At 41.9% G+C, this 16,741-nt stretch overlaps 1 protein-coding gene across 1 annotated transcript in view; it reads right to left on the bottom strand.

The window, feature by feature from the left end:
* LOC130163510 (thyrotropin-releasing hormone-degrading ectoenzyme-like) overlaps positions 1-16,741 on the bottom strand; it is a 147,151-nt gene that overhangs the window by 113,981 nt on the left and 16,429 nt on the right. The window contains exon 3 of the mRNA XM_056367772.1: positions 13,821-14,097. Within this exon, the coding sequence (XP_056223747.1) occupies positions 13,821-14,097 (277 nt within the window). The remainder of the gene's footprint in view (positions 1-13,820; positions 14,098-16,741) is intronic.

Below are 16,741 nucleotides of genomic sequence, written 5' to 3'. Positions count from 1 at the left end.
TCCTCCTCTTCGGTCGCGTCCTCCTTTCCTCTCGTCTCTCCTCTCATTTACTCCCCAGTTCCCTCAGCAGGACTGATTTTTCAATAAAAATTCAAACTTTTTTTAAAGCTCTTCTCCTCTTATTCCCCACATTCTCCTCCCTCCACCAGAACTCATCTCGGAGCATGGCAGCCAGCAGAGTGAATATTTGCTCAGAAAGTGGAGGCTTTATTGAAATCGTAGCTCCTTTTCGGTGGACTGGCAGCGAGCTGCTGAATTGAAAATCATCTCCTGAGGATTCCTGAAACGCCTGCAGTCATGTTCTCCCAGGTGAGGAGAAACCAGGGAGCATACACATTTGTGTGTGTGAGACATTCTCACTTCAAAGTATCAGCATATACACATTCACTGTGTCCCCCAGGACTGAAATGTGCTGCTTCAACTGCACTAAAACCACGGCATGGTGGCTCGGTGATTAGCACCGTCGCCTGACAAGAACAAGGTCCCGGGTTTAGACCCGACCCGGCCGGTTTGTATGTTCTGTCAGTGTCTGCATAGATGTTCAAAAACGTGAAGGTCAGCTGAGGGTGGGACGTTCAAATTTCCCCTCAGGTGAATGAATGTGAGTGTGAAAGGTCGCTGCTCATGTTTCTTAGCTTTACGACAGACTGTTCTTGCTCCTCTCGACCCGACCAGTCGAGGCAGACGGCCGCCTCACGCTGAGCGAGAGGTCATCACATCAAGACATGAGGAGCCACTAACACGTCTTCGATCACAAGAACGGACCTAAAGAACTAACATGAATTAAAACAGTTACTCTGACTCTGTCCAGTGTTTCCATGAATCAGAGGATTGTTTCCAGTTTTGACCGATCACTGCACTTATATTGACGGCCTCGTTTACACTGAAGTTGTTTATGCAGCTAATACCACGTGTATACGATACTGGAATATCATAAAGGTCTACAGCCACGCCAGCAGATCTCTGTACGTCATCCTCTTAGGACCATGAACGTCTGTACCTGCAGTGGATAAATTACACCTTCTACCTGGAGGTGGCGCTGGATGAAAAGCCCCGAGATCACCACAGTCGTTAGGACTCATCCTCTGGGGACCACGATCATCTGCACCAAACTTCATGTCAATTCATCCAAAAGTTCCTGAGATATTTTAGTCTAGACCAAAATGGTGGACCGACTGACCCACATTGCCATCCCCAGAGCTCGCAGGCTAGAAATGAAATGATCTGTCGGGCTCACGTGTTATATTCTGCATTATTCCCACTCAGTACAACAACAGTCATGTAACACTCGCCACTGTGCTGCTGTTCAGTTTCTATTTTTAACAGAGATACCATTTCTATTCACCATTTAATCCAGTGGATTCTACTTTGCCATCTTGAATTAAACTGCTGTTAATGAAAACAACACTTTCTTCACATATTTCACAGTAAAATCCTTTCGAGGAGGTGAAGGGATTATTCCCCCTGAACTGCTGGAAAGCTTTTAATGTGAAGCAGATTAACAGCAAACAGCAGCAGCAGCGAATTATCACAGCAAACTGGAGCAGATCAAAAAACAAGGAGGCTTTTTTACCAAAATACATCAAACATACAGTACTTCCCAAACAAGCACTACTGGAAAGGCCTGTCTCTAATAATAGCCTGTAAGATAAAGGCCTGTCACATCTTTGCAATTAAGGGAAATAAAAGCCTTGGCCACTATGAGAACGTACCCACTTTACGAGCTCTGTGGTGGGTCTAACTCTGTGTCGTTTAGTGGACAAGGACCATGATTACAGGGACCATCTTTCAGAAATAAACTAATGCTAGATACTATAATAAAAATCCCACACACAGGGTTGCTGTTGCATACAGTAACTGCTCTCTGTAAGCAAGAAGTTATGCATCAAAATAATTCAAATTTTAGCTTAAAAATGTAGAAATATCATTATAAATACTCCACACTTGTTTAAAGAAATAGTTCAACATTTTTGACGAGAAACGGTTGATAGCACTTTCATATCTGCCCTTTACATATAAGGCTAAAGCTAGCATCTAGTTAGCTTAGCTTAGCATCAAGAGTGGGAACAAGCAGGAACAAACTTTTTAAAAACTGCCCTTTATGGTTGACTTTTAGAGTAGCCTGTATAGGTTGCTATAGCTAGGCTAGCTGTTTCTCCCATTTCCAGTCTTTGTGCAAAGCTAAGCTAACTGTCTCCTTTTTCATTCAAAGTGGCAGGAGACAAAGTTCTGTAGCTTCTGTAGTTTAATGACGTATAAAGCAAAAATAATAAAATCAAACAGTGCAAAGAAAATGCATTGATTTCAAGAAAAAAGGCGGGAGCAAAGAGAGAAAGTCAATCAAAGATCGATTAAAATACTTACTGTTAAAACACATAATATACTAAAATAAACTTACGGTTTCATTTCATTTTATTTATTCATGTATTTATTTTTCTGACTGGTTTGATTATAATTATTCTACTTTGTGAACTCTTCTGATCTCTCTGTGTGTTTTTGATTGCCATTTATTTTCTTTGTATTTTACAAGATCATATTTTAATTTTTAAATTAATATTTGGGGGAGGTCCATGATATAACACTGTGGCTTCTTGACCTCTCCTGCCTCATCTGTTTTGTTCTGTTTCCTGGTTTTATGTTGTGAAAAAATAAACTAAAATTAAGCAAAATAAAATAAAATAAGGGAAATATGACACCAGAACTTTTAACCCTTAAACCCTGAAGTCTCTGCTCCGCCCACATAAGATGTTGTTCATGATGCAGAGAAACAACATTAACACCACTGCACATGTAAATGACAGATTCAGTTACAGCAGCAGGGATGCGCTGCCTCTCCAGATACCTGATTTGATTTTAAGATGTCTGGTCAGGTAGACGCTCAGACAAGACTGAAACATCCTTTCATTCTCATCACTCAGTCAATCAACAGGAGAAAAAGCCTCGGTGACATTTTCTATTCAAAGCTGAACGTTTTCCAAAAATTGGGCAATCAGGACACAAACACAGAATATTCCCTCGTCATTCTCTCATCTTCTTTTCTTGATTCCTGTCGACTCTTCTTCTTCTTCTTCTTCAGTTTCCTCCCCTCTTCTCTTTCTCCTCTCTTCTTCTTCTCTCTCTCTCTCTTCCTTACACCCTGTTCTTCCTCTCTCCCCTCTCTCCTTGTTATCTCTCCGCTCGTCCGTGACATCTCTCGCTGCGTTCTGTCGCTCCGTCTGCCGCCCTTGGATGATGGATGGGGTGATGGACGCTCGGTTGCCACGTTAATTTGATGGATGGTTTAGCAACTGATACGAGCAGCGAGCGAGCACACACACACACACACACACACACACAGGCACGGTAACACACTCTCCTCGCAGCGTTTGTAGGTCCTTGACTTTGAGATCAACAGGCCTCAGACAGTCACTGCTCCCTCCATAACAAACACTGCTGACCCATGACTGCAGCGCCACGCATCCGTCCAATCATATCATCACTTTTGCTGACGACACCGCTGTGATGAAGTGAGACAGCCCGTGAGCCAGAGCAAGGATAACAGTCCCTCTGTCAATGTCAGCGAGACCAAAGAGAGGATTGTTGACCGAAGACGGACCAGAGCATGAACGGGCTGCTTCTGGTGAATAAATAAAAACACCTCCTCTACTCTTCCAGACGAGCTATTACAGCGGTTTCCTCTTCTTTTAGCTTCCTAAAACAAATAAAAGTCTACTTCTGGCAAGTCTGAGCTCTGGGAGTTCACCCAGAGAATTTGTGAAGGTACAGTAGATGCTTCCTTTGTTGTGTTGGTGCCAGTAGATGCTAGGGAATAGGACAGTAGGTGTGGGTGTTTTGATGTACGTAATAAACCACTGTGTGTGTGTTGCCTTTGGTTTCCCGTTCCCACATTGTTTATTGTGAGTAATATTTGGCAGCCTGAGGAGGTACAACTATCCAATATTTGACAAGAACAAAAAAAGAAAGGAGTGGAGAGGAAATCAATTCTTTGTTTCAGAAGGTTTTTTTTCTTCTTCTTTTCCCAACAAATCCGGCCCGTGCTCGTGCCACACGCTCGTTTCCTTCTGCGCCACGGCCCAAACCCGGCCCATACACAGCACGGTTGTAAGATGCTGCCTCCACATCTGGACTAACTTTGTCACACACTCTGGAAACCTTCCGTGTGTCAGTCAATGTCAGAGGTTAAACAAACGGACTCTGCCCAGATGTGGAAGCTCACGGGCCGAGGAAGTCTCGTCCCGCGAGGAGGACGGATCAAAGGCGTTACGCTTTATCTTAAGGAGGTTCTGACTCACAGTTTGAGGGTTCATGACGACCCCTGAATTTGAGAACCACAAATAAATTCTCCTAAGCATCAGCCAACAAGTGCCCCTATTAAATGAGGGCAGTCTTAAATTTTGAAGCATTTGCCCCAGAGTCTCAACAGGAGTCTCTGTCCTGATAACGAGACTCATTCTTGGTGGATAAATATTTGAAATTGGTGTCAGAAGAGTAAAAATTAGCGTCATCAAGGACGAGTGCAGCTGCAGCCTCTCAAAGCTCAAAGAAAATAACGGCAATCAAACGCACAATAAAGATAATTTTCAGCTGTCATGTGTTTGTGAAGTGAACTACTTCAATAAGCAACAAAGGGACAAAGAAAGACGTCAAATTATCTGTGACGTGTGTTGAATAATTTCTAATATAAGAAAGTTGATTTTAGCGCTAGTTTGTTCTTCATTGTATTTTCTCATCAGTTTTTCTCAAAGCTCTCGACAACGCTCGATCTCTTCCACACCATTAAACTACATCTCCCATGAGACTTTGAGGCGCCTGGCCACACTTCCTCTGAGCTGTACTTATCTATGTTGTTAAACTTTAGCTGAAGTAATGGGTGTCACATAAAAATCTAATGTTAACGTGACCTTTATCGTTTTAAAATACTAATCTGACCTCCAGTATATCGTCATTGCAGGGCGTTAATTTGACCTTTATTATCATTATGGGATGTTAATGTGACATTTAAGTTTAATGGTCGACTCTGCATTTTGTTATAGGGCCACAACTTTTCTCCCAGTTCACTTGATCCTGAAGGAAAGTGTCTCCAGTGATGCAGCTTTTCTTTTCTTTATTATGTGATAATGTGACTTTTGTTCATTAAAGACCGTCAACAAAATCATTCTTACTCAAACAGACGTAAAGAACCAAAACCAACTATGCGTTAGTCCCTCTCTTAATACTTTCTAGCTTTAACTTTTTTATTCTTAAAGTAATTTCAGTAATTTCCCCTTGGCTCCGGTCGTTTTAATAAAAACAAACTGGAGAACTGGTGCCTTTGTTTGGGACTACTTTCAGCGGCGGATTTAATCTACAGTTGGTGCTCTCATGAGTATTCAGGGCAGCGGGACGGTGTGTGTGGAACCGAGACAAAATGAAGTAAAGAGTGTGTTCGTGTTATAAAGGAACATGTCACCCACAGCAACAGTACGGCTTATTGATGTGCTTTTAATAGTTTCTGAAAACAATGCAGCTCTATGGCTCAGAGGAATAAGATACATCAGGCTTTGATAAACACACAAAATATTTGTTCAAAGGATCAGTTCGTTGTTGCCTGCCAACCTTTCCCTGTCCTTGTCCTCTCTGGAAACTGGCAGCCAATCAGAAACAAGTACTTTCCATGCCCTTGGTAGTATTACCTGTTATTATAACTATAATTGATATTTATTATCATTATAGAGGATTAACTATGTGGTAATGTGATATCTGTTATTATACAAGAGTTTTAGTATCAGTATATAACTATAACGTGACATTTATTATGATTATAGATGTTAAAAAGACTTTTATTGTGTATATATAGTTTTAATGAAACATTTATCAAGTTCAACAAGAGCTTTAGTACCATTAAATAACATTAATGTGATGTTTATTTTCATCGTAGAAGATTGACAAGGTGTTTTCTTTTATCGTATAACTATTATGTGACATTTATTGTTATTCTATAAAATTAACAAGAGCTTTAGTGTGACTATTTAACATTATGGGAAAATCACGATCACGGAGGCCAGAACATGGAGGCGGTCGTCTCAGTCATCGCTCAGTGTGACGGATCTTCACTGTCTGAGGCTCTTTGTTTGTGTCTTGTTAAAGGCAGATGTTCCGCAGACAGAAACCTGGTCACATTCAGATTCACAGCGGTGATTAGCCGCTAGATAAACAGCCTTCGCTTTATGACGCTGACAGTCGGTGAAATTACACACGATGAAGGAATAACGAGCTAAATGGCTGAAAGACGGGGGTTTTATTGAACCGGGGGGCTGCGCAGTGGGTCATCACACACTGTTTGTTTGTTTGTTTGTTTGTTTGTATTCTATCAGACTTTAATCCTCCCTGAAGGGAAAGCAGCTCATTACAGGAACAGAGATTCTAACAGAGAGACGCATTAGAAAAACAATACGACAGAAAGACAAACAGCTGTTTTTGAAGGAGGTGGAGGAAGAGAAAAGACGCTTTGAAAGACGGAGAGACCAAGAGGAATTTGAGTTGACAATGAAGCCTGGAAGCGTCCCAGACTAACTGAAGATGTGTTTGTGCAGCTCAGATCATCAGAGGGATGGAAATTATTCCTTTATCCTCAGACCTTTATCTCATCTTTACACTCTGTTTTGTTCCATATTGCATTTGATTTTTGTTTATTATCATAAAAGCTGTTTAAAGTGTTAATGCCTACCTAATTAGTTATTGAGCACCAACTCAGCTGTTACACCAGCTTAAGATTTTCTGACTCATTGCTCGGTCTCCAGAATGGCCTAATGAATTTATTCAGAGTTTGCACATTTAATAACCTTATCTGTGTGTCTAAGAATGGCACAATTACTGCTACAGTTAAAAAGGGGAATAGTATGAGAAGGTTGTTATCGCAGAAACTTGAACACCCCTCACTACTTAATTTAATGTGTCGACAGCGACCATTTCAAGGGTTGGTAACAAGCTTCACTTCATAAACGAGGAGTCAACGTGTTTAGACAAGTAAAAAACTGAATTATACGTATGAAAAAAAATCTTCACCAGCCAAAGAAAATCATGTTTCAAAAGCTGCAGATTTTTCACAGAAAAGGAAAAGTGTTTCTCTAAGGGTTGAGCACCAGGATGCAGCAGCTCACAAGCTAAAAGGTGCTTCGTTTTTATGTGGCAAAGAGTTTTTACAGATGTCTGTTAAAAAAAAATGACATCCATTGACTTCAGTAACACCCTACATCACCTTAGCAACCACGTAGCTCAACACATTAGCATCAAGATACTAGCTGTGTCTGAAATAAGGGGGCAACATCTTCCAGAGGATAAGGTCTACGAAGGCGTGACCTCCGGAGGCGACATAGGCCACAAAAGCTGAACCGAAATGAGACGGTCTGGTCTCCGGAGGATTTCCTATTCATCCTCCGGCGCCCGGTGAATCTTGGGACAGGTCGTTGACAGGAGGGGAGAGCCTTGTCGCGCCAATGTGACACAATCAGTCTTCAGCGCAGCCTTCAAAGGATGCGGCCTCTCAGTTGAGACGCAGATCTTGACTTTTGCTGAGGCAGCAAACATGGCAGCTAATGCAGCAAAAAAATAAATAAAAAAAATCAAGAAAACGACACTTTCGTCCTCGAATCTTCTCCACGCTCACAGGTTGAAGTTATCTCTAAGTATAAAACACAGCAGACGGGTTTGTGCACGGTAAATTGCATCATTTACACAGAGACTAAAATTCGTGCTCCGACTCCTGCATGCCAACGGACGCTTTGCTTTTCTTTCAGCCGTTCTGAGGAGGATGGAGGGATGAATGTCTCTGTCAGATGAAGCTGTTTCAGCGGTTATGAAGAGGATGGAGGGATGTGGTTTTTTTTTTTTCCCCCCTCCTCTGTCATATAAAGCTGTTTCTTTCAGAGGTTTTGGAGGAGGAGGATGGAGGGATGCGAGGATTAATGTTTCTGTCACAGGAAGCTGCTCTGCAAACAGACAGCAGCGTCTCCACTGCCTTCAGGCTGAAACAAGGATTTTAATATGAGAGCGATGCTGTAACAGAGACACAGAGAGCGTATCCAGCAACCGTTTGTAAATATGAACATATGCATGTGCTGCTTCCTGGATCTCTTCCATGCCCCTCATGCCTTTTGTCTGCAAATAGAACCACATCCTGTTTTTAAAAACTGTTATTCAACCAGGACAATCTCACACTTCATCTCAAATCTGTCCTTTCACGCTGCTCTGGCCAAGTTTGGCAGCAAATGTGACAGAGTCCTCATGAATTATCAGGTATGTAACAGCATGAACAGCATCTCGTCAATGTGTTTACGGAGGAAAAATCCACTCATTCAACATTAATCAAAGCAGAAACGAGGTATTTCATGGCCGTGACTGCTGAGTGACTCAGTGTGTTCATGTCTTTTTCACGCCTCCCTGCAATGAAAAGACGCCCGCTCTCGTTCTGATCATCCCTTCATCCTGAAACGAATATATCAGCTCTTCTTTGTTGCTCTACAACCAAACTGCTAATTGTTCCCTCTTTAACGCTGATGATGACAATGATGATGATGTATAAAAGGTTTTTAAGGATGATTTTGTTTGTTTTCTTGCAACTTGCAATGTGATTGAATTTAATTATTCTGCAGATTTAATTTGCCAGTGAGCGATTCTTTGTTTCTGATCTCTGTGTGGCTCCATGTGTTTCTGACCTCAGAATAATCACAAGACTTTTCAGATCCATGTGAATTTATCTCATGTTAAAGAAACAAATTAGGACAGAGTGGAACAGGAAGGAGAACAAAGCTCCATCAGAGTGTAAAGGTCTGTGTCCATGTGTAGTGTGATTATAGATCAGCTCTAGCTTCTATATTAATACTGTGAAAGTATCAAAGCCTCAGTCCACAGAGAAATGCACACAGCCTGTATTCAGAAACTGAGCCTTAAAACCAGCCGTCAGGACTTCTGGAACTTTGTGATGTCACAACGAAGCAGCCACCGCCCTCAGCCACAAATATCTTCTTATGGATCAACACAAATAAAACACTGGAAAAGAGGAAAATATGGAGCTTTAAATCAGTCTTGTTTAGTATTGTAATGATATTGACCCGCAGTGTAAATTTATGCTGCAGGACTCAAAGAAGAACATTAAGAAGCAGCTTAATGTCTCTGAGTAACATCGTAAAAGTATAAATTACCAAGTAATTCTTTAATATCTCATATATTGGGAGCATCAGGTCTGAGTCGTCTTGGTTTGTGGGAAATGGGAGCAGTTCCTGCTTTTCCTGGAAAATCCATTTATTCATTATCTGTACCCATTTCCCCCGAGCTGCATCTCTCAACAACAGGCAGAAGACTGGACACTGTGTCGTTCTATGCAAGCAGCAACTTACCAGGCAGCAAAATGAAGCCGACACTGAAGAAGCAAAACCTGCAGTTCCTCTAACGGCCACTAGAGTCTGGCTACAACAGTGAGTCAGTCCCCATAGACTCCCATGTTAAAATATCCAACTTTACAGCAGAAATAAACATGTTTACAGCCTGGTACAAAAACTGTTTTGGTCTCTAGAGCTGATCTCCTCCTTCATGACACCTGTTTATATAACTCACCTGTTTACATTTCATTAAGGACTACAGTTATGGAGGATTGGGGGTGTGGCCTCTTTGAGTAACAGGTGGATGAACGTATGCACTGAAGTCTCAGCTCCACACATGCCCCTCCTCTTTGACCATATTTGCATTAGCTGGGAGTTAGGGGGCGGAGTCAGACACTGCCAAGATGGCGATGGTGGAGCAGCTCACTCTGAGCTTCAGAAACCTGTGTAACGCCACAGAGGCGACGTCCATCTTTATTTACAGTCTGTGGTTCTATCACAGGGTTAACATACACTCAGTGAACTCTATTAGCTTGTGTAAATTCAACGATATGTTTATTATTGAGGTCATAATTAAAAGAGTTGAGATGTGTTCCTAAATATTTTGTCCTAATCATTGGGGGAGAATAATAGAAACACCTCTGAATATAGTGCATCAATAACTATGACTAAAACATACAACTGAAGTGAAGTTGGAAGATACTTTTATAGTTTTGTTATTGTAGCTTATTTGATGCTAATGCTAATGTTGCTAATAATTATGAGACCCACGTTTCTATGATCCAGCGCTTAGTTTTGGTTAATGAGCATTTAATCGTCTCCCAACAAAGCAGACCCCAGACAGAGAACATGGCTGCTGGATTCAGAAAATGTTTGCTCACACCTGTTGAGTCTAAAACACCTGAAGCAGGACCTGGCTCATCATGTGTCACCTTTGTTTTCTTTTATTTAACTCTGAGACGAAGGTAAAATGAAGGAGCTGCTAGCTTCTGTTGTTGTTGAGTAAAAAACAGGAAGGATAAAAATAAGAGATTAATTTATTCATAACAAGGACTAAAACTCACAAGCCTGACTGATTCCACCCTAATACTGCGCTACACACACACACACACACACACACACACACACACAGTGTTAGAGGCTGGTGATGGTTATAAATGACCCACATATGATTTGTCATTAAAACAGCATTTCACCAAAATTATCTTTCAGTAATAAGGAGACACGGGCAGAATGTGTGTGTGTGTGTGTGTGTGTGCGCACGTGTGTGTGTGTGTGTGTGTGTGTGTTGTAGTGCTGTCCTTGAGTTTCTGGCAGACGAGATGGATGAGCTGTAATTACACTGATAGAGAGATGATCGGAGGAGGAGAAGAAGAGGAAGAAGAAGAAGAAGGAGGAGGAGGAAGAGAAGAAGAAACAAGGTCGTGCATGTATTTGTCCTTGTATAAGAACACTGATGCGTGCGTGTGCATATTCCTGCTTTAAATGTTATTGTTGTTAAAGGATGACGGGAATCAGCCGAATCCAGCGGTGGACGCTTTGACTTTCAAAGCAGAATTGTACAGAACAGACGAGACAGACACGATAAACACTGAAGGATAGAAATACAATGGATAGAACCGCATGGCTCGCCTGCTGGTTTGACTGATGCAAAAACAATCAGGCTCGGTTCTGGGTGCCAACACTGACCCAAACCTGGCCCAAGTGCTTATAACCGGGACCAGTTGCAAAAACACCTTAAGTTTCATCCTTGAAGTTTCCTTAAAATGTTCTTAAAATGTTAAGAATCACTTAAAGTCAGTGAAACTGTTGCACAAAAGACCTGCAGCAGCAGCAGCAGCAGCGTTTTTCACACAAGCTCATGGAGACAATTAAAGCACCCTGAAACCCTCGGCACTCAACTGCTGCAATTAGTCAAAAATCACACTCCTATTTTACAGTTATAACTCAGTCAGATCTGAGCACACACATGTGATAACACGGGTTTTTAGATTCAGTGTGACTGTAACTTTCAGAGCATATCATTATCCCTTACATCCATTATGCATAAACATCCATAAATCTGCTTAAATATCATAGCAAAAAGAACTGCTCCTCATGGCTCCAGAACTTGCCATCATCACGTTTTTCAGTTTCCTTCAGCATCAGAGTAATTCACTGTTAAACATCTGTGCATCCATGAATAGCTGTTAGATAATTCAGCAACTTTGAATGGTGCCAATTTCACAACATGAAACAAACATGAGCTAAAAAGGAAACTCCCTCGATCCATGCCAACACATATTTCATGTTTACATCCCCCAAGGCATTATGGGAACTGTACTTGCAAAAGGTATAGTGCAAGTATCTCCAAAAAACAAAGTTCAGCTTTCTCAGTTTCTATATAAGGCCCACATCTGGCTCAGATTCGGTCCTTTGGTCTCAACACATCCAAGTGTGTTCACACAACTGAGCTGGAGGGAAGGGAAGTAATAAAACCACGTCAACCTCTGTACAAAGAAAGTTAATTATCTCTTATCTCAAAAAACCAGACCGTTATCTTGAGTTCATATCTTAATTACCATGTTATCCTGAGATAACAAACGCTGCTATCTGACTTCATTACATCATGATAAAGATAATAAACTCTTATCTGTAGATTTAGACTTTAGAGATGTTCCATAACCCATTAGTTAGATGAGAAATTGTGCTTGTGTTTCGTATTTTGAGCGAGTTATCCTGATATAACCGTTTAGTTAAGATGCATCTGGAGGCATTTTATCAAGATGACGAACTGTGTTCTTCTCCAGACTTACATGACTTCATCACCTCTTTATCTCATGGCAGCAGATGATGATCTTACTAAGCTCTTTAAAGACGTACTCTAGTGATTTCGTATTGTGCTTGTACCAGGAAGTGACAGACGGATCAGCAGAGGCAACAGCCGACAAGTTAGACTGACTTTTACTCGGTTGCACAAAACACCTTAAGTTAAGACTGTCCTTAAAGTCTGAGTTACGGTTTCCTTGAAATGTTCACTCAAGGATGTAAAGGTTTTCTCCTTATCTTAGTCTTATACTTAAGGAGTAACTTAAAGTCAGTTAAAACGCTGCACAAAAGACCTTAGCGACCAAAGTAAGGGGGAAAAAAAACTAAAGGTGTGTCTGACTCTGTCGCCACAGCAACACGACTGAGTTCACGGCGATCAGGAGGCCGAGATAGCGACGCACTTCATGATTGCGACTGGCTTCCCAAAAGTGATAACCGGTATCACCAGGTGCTGATGGCAGCAAATAATCCTTAACTAAGGAAACCTTTTAAGAGATTACGTGTGACACCCTTAATTAACTCCCTCACAAATTAAACCTTACGTGTCATATTTAAGTAGAAAAACTTAAGGTTTTGTGCAACCGGCCCCCCTACGCTTCCCATGATGCAACTGGATGCCATCTTAAACCCTAAGTGTAGTGAATCTTTCAAACTAGTTGCCCCCGGGTTATTTTATTTTTGTTATAAATCTGAAGAGTCGAAACCCAAACTGAGATAATCCTGATAAACTGTTTGTCTGTCATCAACTGAGCGCCGCCCACTTAAGGTTTGCTTTTCTATTTCTTCCACTTGAAGCGGCAGAAGCTGGAAGTTCTTTTAGCTCCTTTTTTTCCCCACTTCTTGGTGGTAGTGTATTGGATATAAATCAGGGGAGGAGAACTTAGCAACTCTTCTAACCAGTTCCTTGAGGGAAAACTATGCGATCCACTGATTTCCTCTTTAAGCCTGTTACTCACTGTACTGACCTCTTTTCTGTGGTTATCTGGGGAAATGAAGCCGTTATTCCCTAATCAAAACTTCATTATGCCGATTATTGTCTGAAGATAGCAACTCCTGCTGCTCATATTTAGTGTTTTAACCCCAGAGATAAGGATTTAATGATAATAAATCCAGTTTAGAGGTGATCGGGGCTTCAGTGTGTCATTATGTCGAGGTAACACGCTTCTGTATTTCATCGCGGAGTCTTTCCTCGCAGCCTCGAGACAAACCAGAAGACAAAAGAGCAGAAGTGACGAAGAGAAGAAAAGAAGAATGCCAACAACGTTTGCTACTTGGCACATAATGAGATCGTTAAAATCACTTCACAGGAGAAGACTTTTAAAAAAAAGAAATAAAGCACCAAAGCACAAAGGATAATTAAGTTGGGGTCATGACAGAAGAGTCAGAAAGATACCTCTGCGATGTTGTTGCTTGCTAAGTTTAGCTATTTTTTTCTTCAGGTGTTTTATCTTGTATCAACGTGTTAATTGCATCTTATTCTTTCTTCCTGTGTTTTCACTGCACTTGTCTGAGTTGTGTTGTTCAAAAATAGAAATTATTCTGAGAGGCACAGACTCTTCTGCACAGGCTAAAGCTGCATGGAAGAACCCTCCGAACCCAGAACCACAGCAGCGCTCTGGGTTTCATTTCGTGTGTTGGGCGTGTGCAGGGACTGACCGTCACGCCGCTGTCGGTCTGCGTCTCTCTGTAGGTGAAGTTGCAGACGGCCCAGGCCAGGTAGTACGTGGACATGCGAGGCGTCCGGGCGAAGCGATCGGTCACCCAGCCGTCCTCGTCCGACAGCGAGCTGCTCTCGACGGGCATGTTGGAGAGCGAGGTGTACTGCGGGTCGTGGCGGAGGGTGAGGGAGAACGTGGCCTTGTAGATGGGCTCGTCGAAGCAGGGGAAGGCCTTCCGGGCGTGGATCGGACTGAACTGAGTCACTGCCAGGTAACTGTAGAGGAGACATAAGCGAATAAGGTTATTATCAGATCAAAGTGAAGGAAAACAAAACACAATCCATCCTCATAAGTCCTTCAGACAAAACCCGAAGTCTGCCAAACGTCACAAACACAACAATCACAAAGCCAACGTCTGGTTCTGACCTTTTCGTTTCCACTCAAAATCTGCGTCATTACATAAACCACAGCTGATTTCACGGAAGTTTCTTTAAACTGAGGGTAAAACCAACTTCTGCACACTTGATTTTACTGTTTAGTGAAAGAACAATTACATTACACAAGCCTGATAAACATAACGTCACAGACTTAACGATATCTTATACTAGCAGCAAGTTAACTTTCATTAAGTGCATCGTGTCATTTTCATCTGAGTCAACTGAGTCATTCAGACAACACTAAGGGTTTTACATTGTGAATAATTGGGACACAGCTTTGTTAAAATTTGATGGCAGCTAACACAGAACTAAACCAAACTACAGACTTCATGTGGGTTTTTTTTTTGGAAGTGGTCAATATCTTCTGTCACAAAAATGTCCAATTTAAAAAAATCTAAATCAGTTCAATTCATTTTAATAACCACAAACCACAAAATGAAATAAGAACAGCAACTACAGGATGGTGGTAAATGATAAAATGGGGTGAGGTGTATCTTCCAGAAAGTTAAAACCACTGAACTGACTCAGTGTTGTCAGTTATACAACAGTTTCCATCTAAAGTTCTGTAGATATTATTCATCATAAACAACCGGTCACACCCCTGAGTGTAGTGAACTGAGCAAAGACTGCTGCTGTTTTATTGCTCACGGGTTCACTTTTCATTTGTAAGAAGACTGTGCTATTTCCTCTTTTAAAGGTTATAGTTTCACAGTAAATTACAGATCCTCATGGGTCCATTCAGTTCAAAGTAACCAAGGCGCAGCCAATTAGGTCGAGACTGGGTCCCTTTCCAGGGTCTTGTCATCCTCCTTCTTCACACATCCCCTCCCTCTTCCCATGTTTGTCTCTCCTTCTCCTTTTTCCCTTTTATCTCATGCTCCAATTCTTCTTCCCTCCTCTATTTCTACCATCCTCTGCCTTCTTCTTCCTCTTCCTCTAACCTCTCCTCCCTTCCAGGTCTTGGGTGTGTCAATCCGTGTCAATTTGTCTAATACCTGCGCGGATCAAAGCCGACTGAAAGACTGAAGGGAGAGTGAGAACTGTGAAGTGTTGGCGCTCGCTCTCCGTTTTCGTCAGCTTGGCTTTGATCTAAATAACTTGCAGATTGGACCTGACTGTTCTTGGATTCCTTTCGGATCGGGTTTCTGTTTATCAGGAGTGAAGTTTCAAGTTTTTTTCTCTTTTGTTTTGATGCTCTGTTAAAAACAACACAACAACGTAGTTTTCGAGAGTCGGTGACACACAGCTGTTTTTCCATTTGGATGAGAGGTTATTCATTTATATACGGCTTTCGAGACAAGAGTTACAAAGAGCTGTACAATAAAAACTACAAAAAAAGTATAAAAAGACTTGTGCGATTGTCTACTAGGATATTTCCAAGAAAGGATTATGCAGTTCGGTACTAAGGATTGGTACTTTAACCTTCTGTCTAGTTCCGTCCGGGTTTAAGTCTGGAGACTGTGCTGGTCTTCCATCATGTGAAGCCTCCGCCTGGTTTTTCTTCGTCTAATGTTTCGGCTCATTATCTCGCTGACGGATGAACCTCTGACCAACCAGTCTTTCTCCCTGTGCTACTTGTCTTTTTTCTCACCATCCTGACAGCAATATACAGTATTTTCTTCTTCCTGCGGTACAGTATTGTTCTAATGATGCATCGGAGGGTGTAGTAACACAGTTTGTTTCAACACTGCCTTTTGTACAGACAGAGGGTTTAGTCTACGGCAGGGCAGTCCTTCTCTCCAGCAACGTTTTCCAGCTCCCCCTGGGGGGTTCCTGAGGCCATCCCCAGCGAGTTCTGGGGGGGTGGGGGGGGGTCTACCCCGGGGTCTTCTCCCGGTTGAACATGCCTCGATACAACCACCTCTATCGGCTCTTTTCAACATGAAGGAGCAGCAACTCTGAGCTCGTCACCCTAAGGCTGAGCCCGGCCTCCCCACGGAGGAAACCCAATTCAGCCGCTTGTATCCACAATCTCATTGTTTCAGTCAAGATCCAGAGCTCATGACCAAAGATGCCCTGAGATACTTGAAGGGAGGGGAGCTACCCACCGAGAACAATGGCTCCAAACCGCACAAGTGCGCGCTGGAGGTCAAGTTCTGATGAAGCGAAACAAAAACCACATCATCCACCAAAAAGCAGAGATTCTTAATGTTCCCAAAACCAACAGTCCTACCCTCATCTGAGATCCTGTCCATGAATGTCACAAACAGGTTTGTCTTTAGTGAGTGTTGGACTGTTGCATTAACTTTCAAGGACATGATTTTTCAGTTTTTTGGTGACATACACTTTTATTTTATTTTTATTTTTACCCTTGGGAAGTTTAGCACATACCTTTGTATGATTCAAGGTTATCACTGGACTTCAGCTGCTGAAAATTCACTAAAAAGCTGTTTTTGACAAGCAGTGTACGTACCCACTTGTTATATTTGAGTTTTTAAATGAAAATATAAAGAAACAGGAACATCTTGTATTAGGGGAAGTA

This window comes from Seriola aureovittata, chromosome 22 (genome assembly GCF_021018895.1).
Source record: "Seriola aureovittata isolate HTS-2021-v1 ecotype China chromosome 22, ASM2101889v1, whole genome shotgun sequence".
In the NCBI taxonomy this organism is placed as follows: domain Eukaryota; kingdom Metazoa; phylum Chordata; class Actinopteri; order Carangiformes; family Carangidae; genus Seriola; species Seriola aureovittata.
The sequence above is the reverse complement of the archived record's forward strand: the minus strand, read 5'-3'. Positions and strand labels throughout refer to the sequence as shown.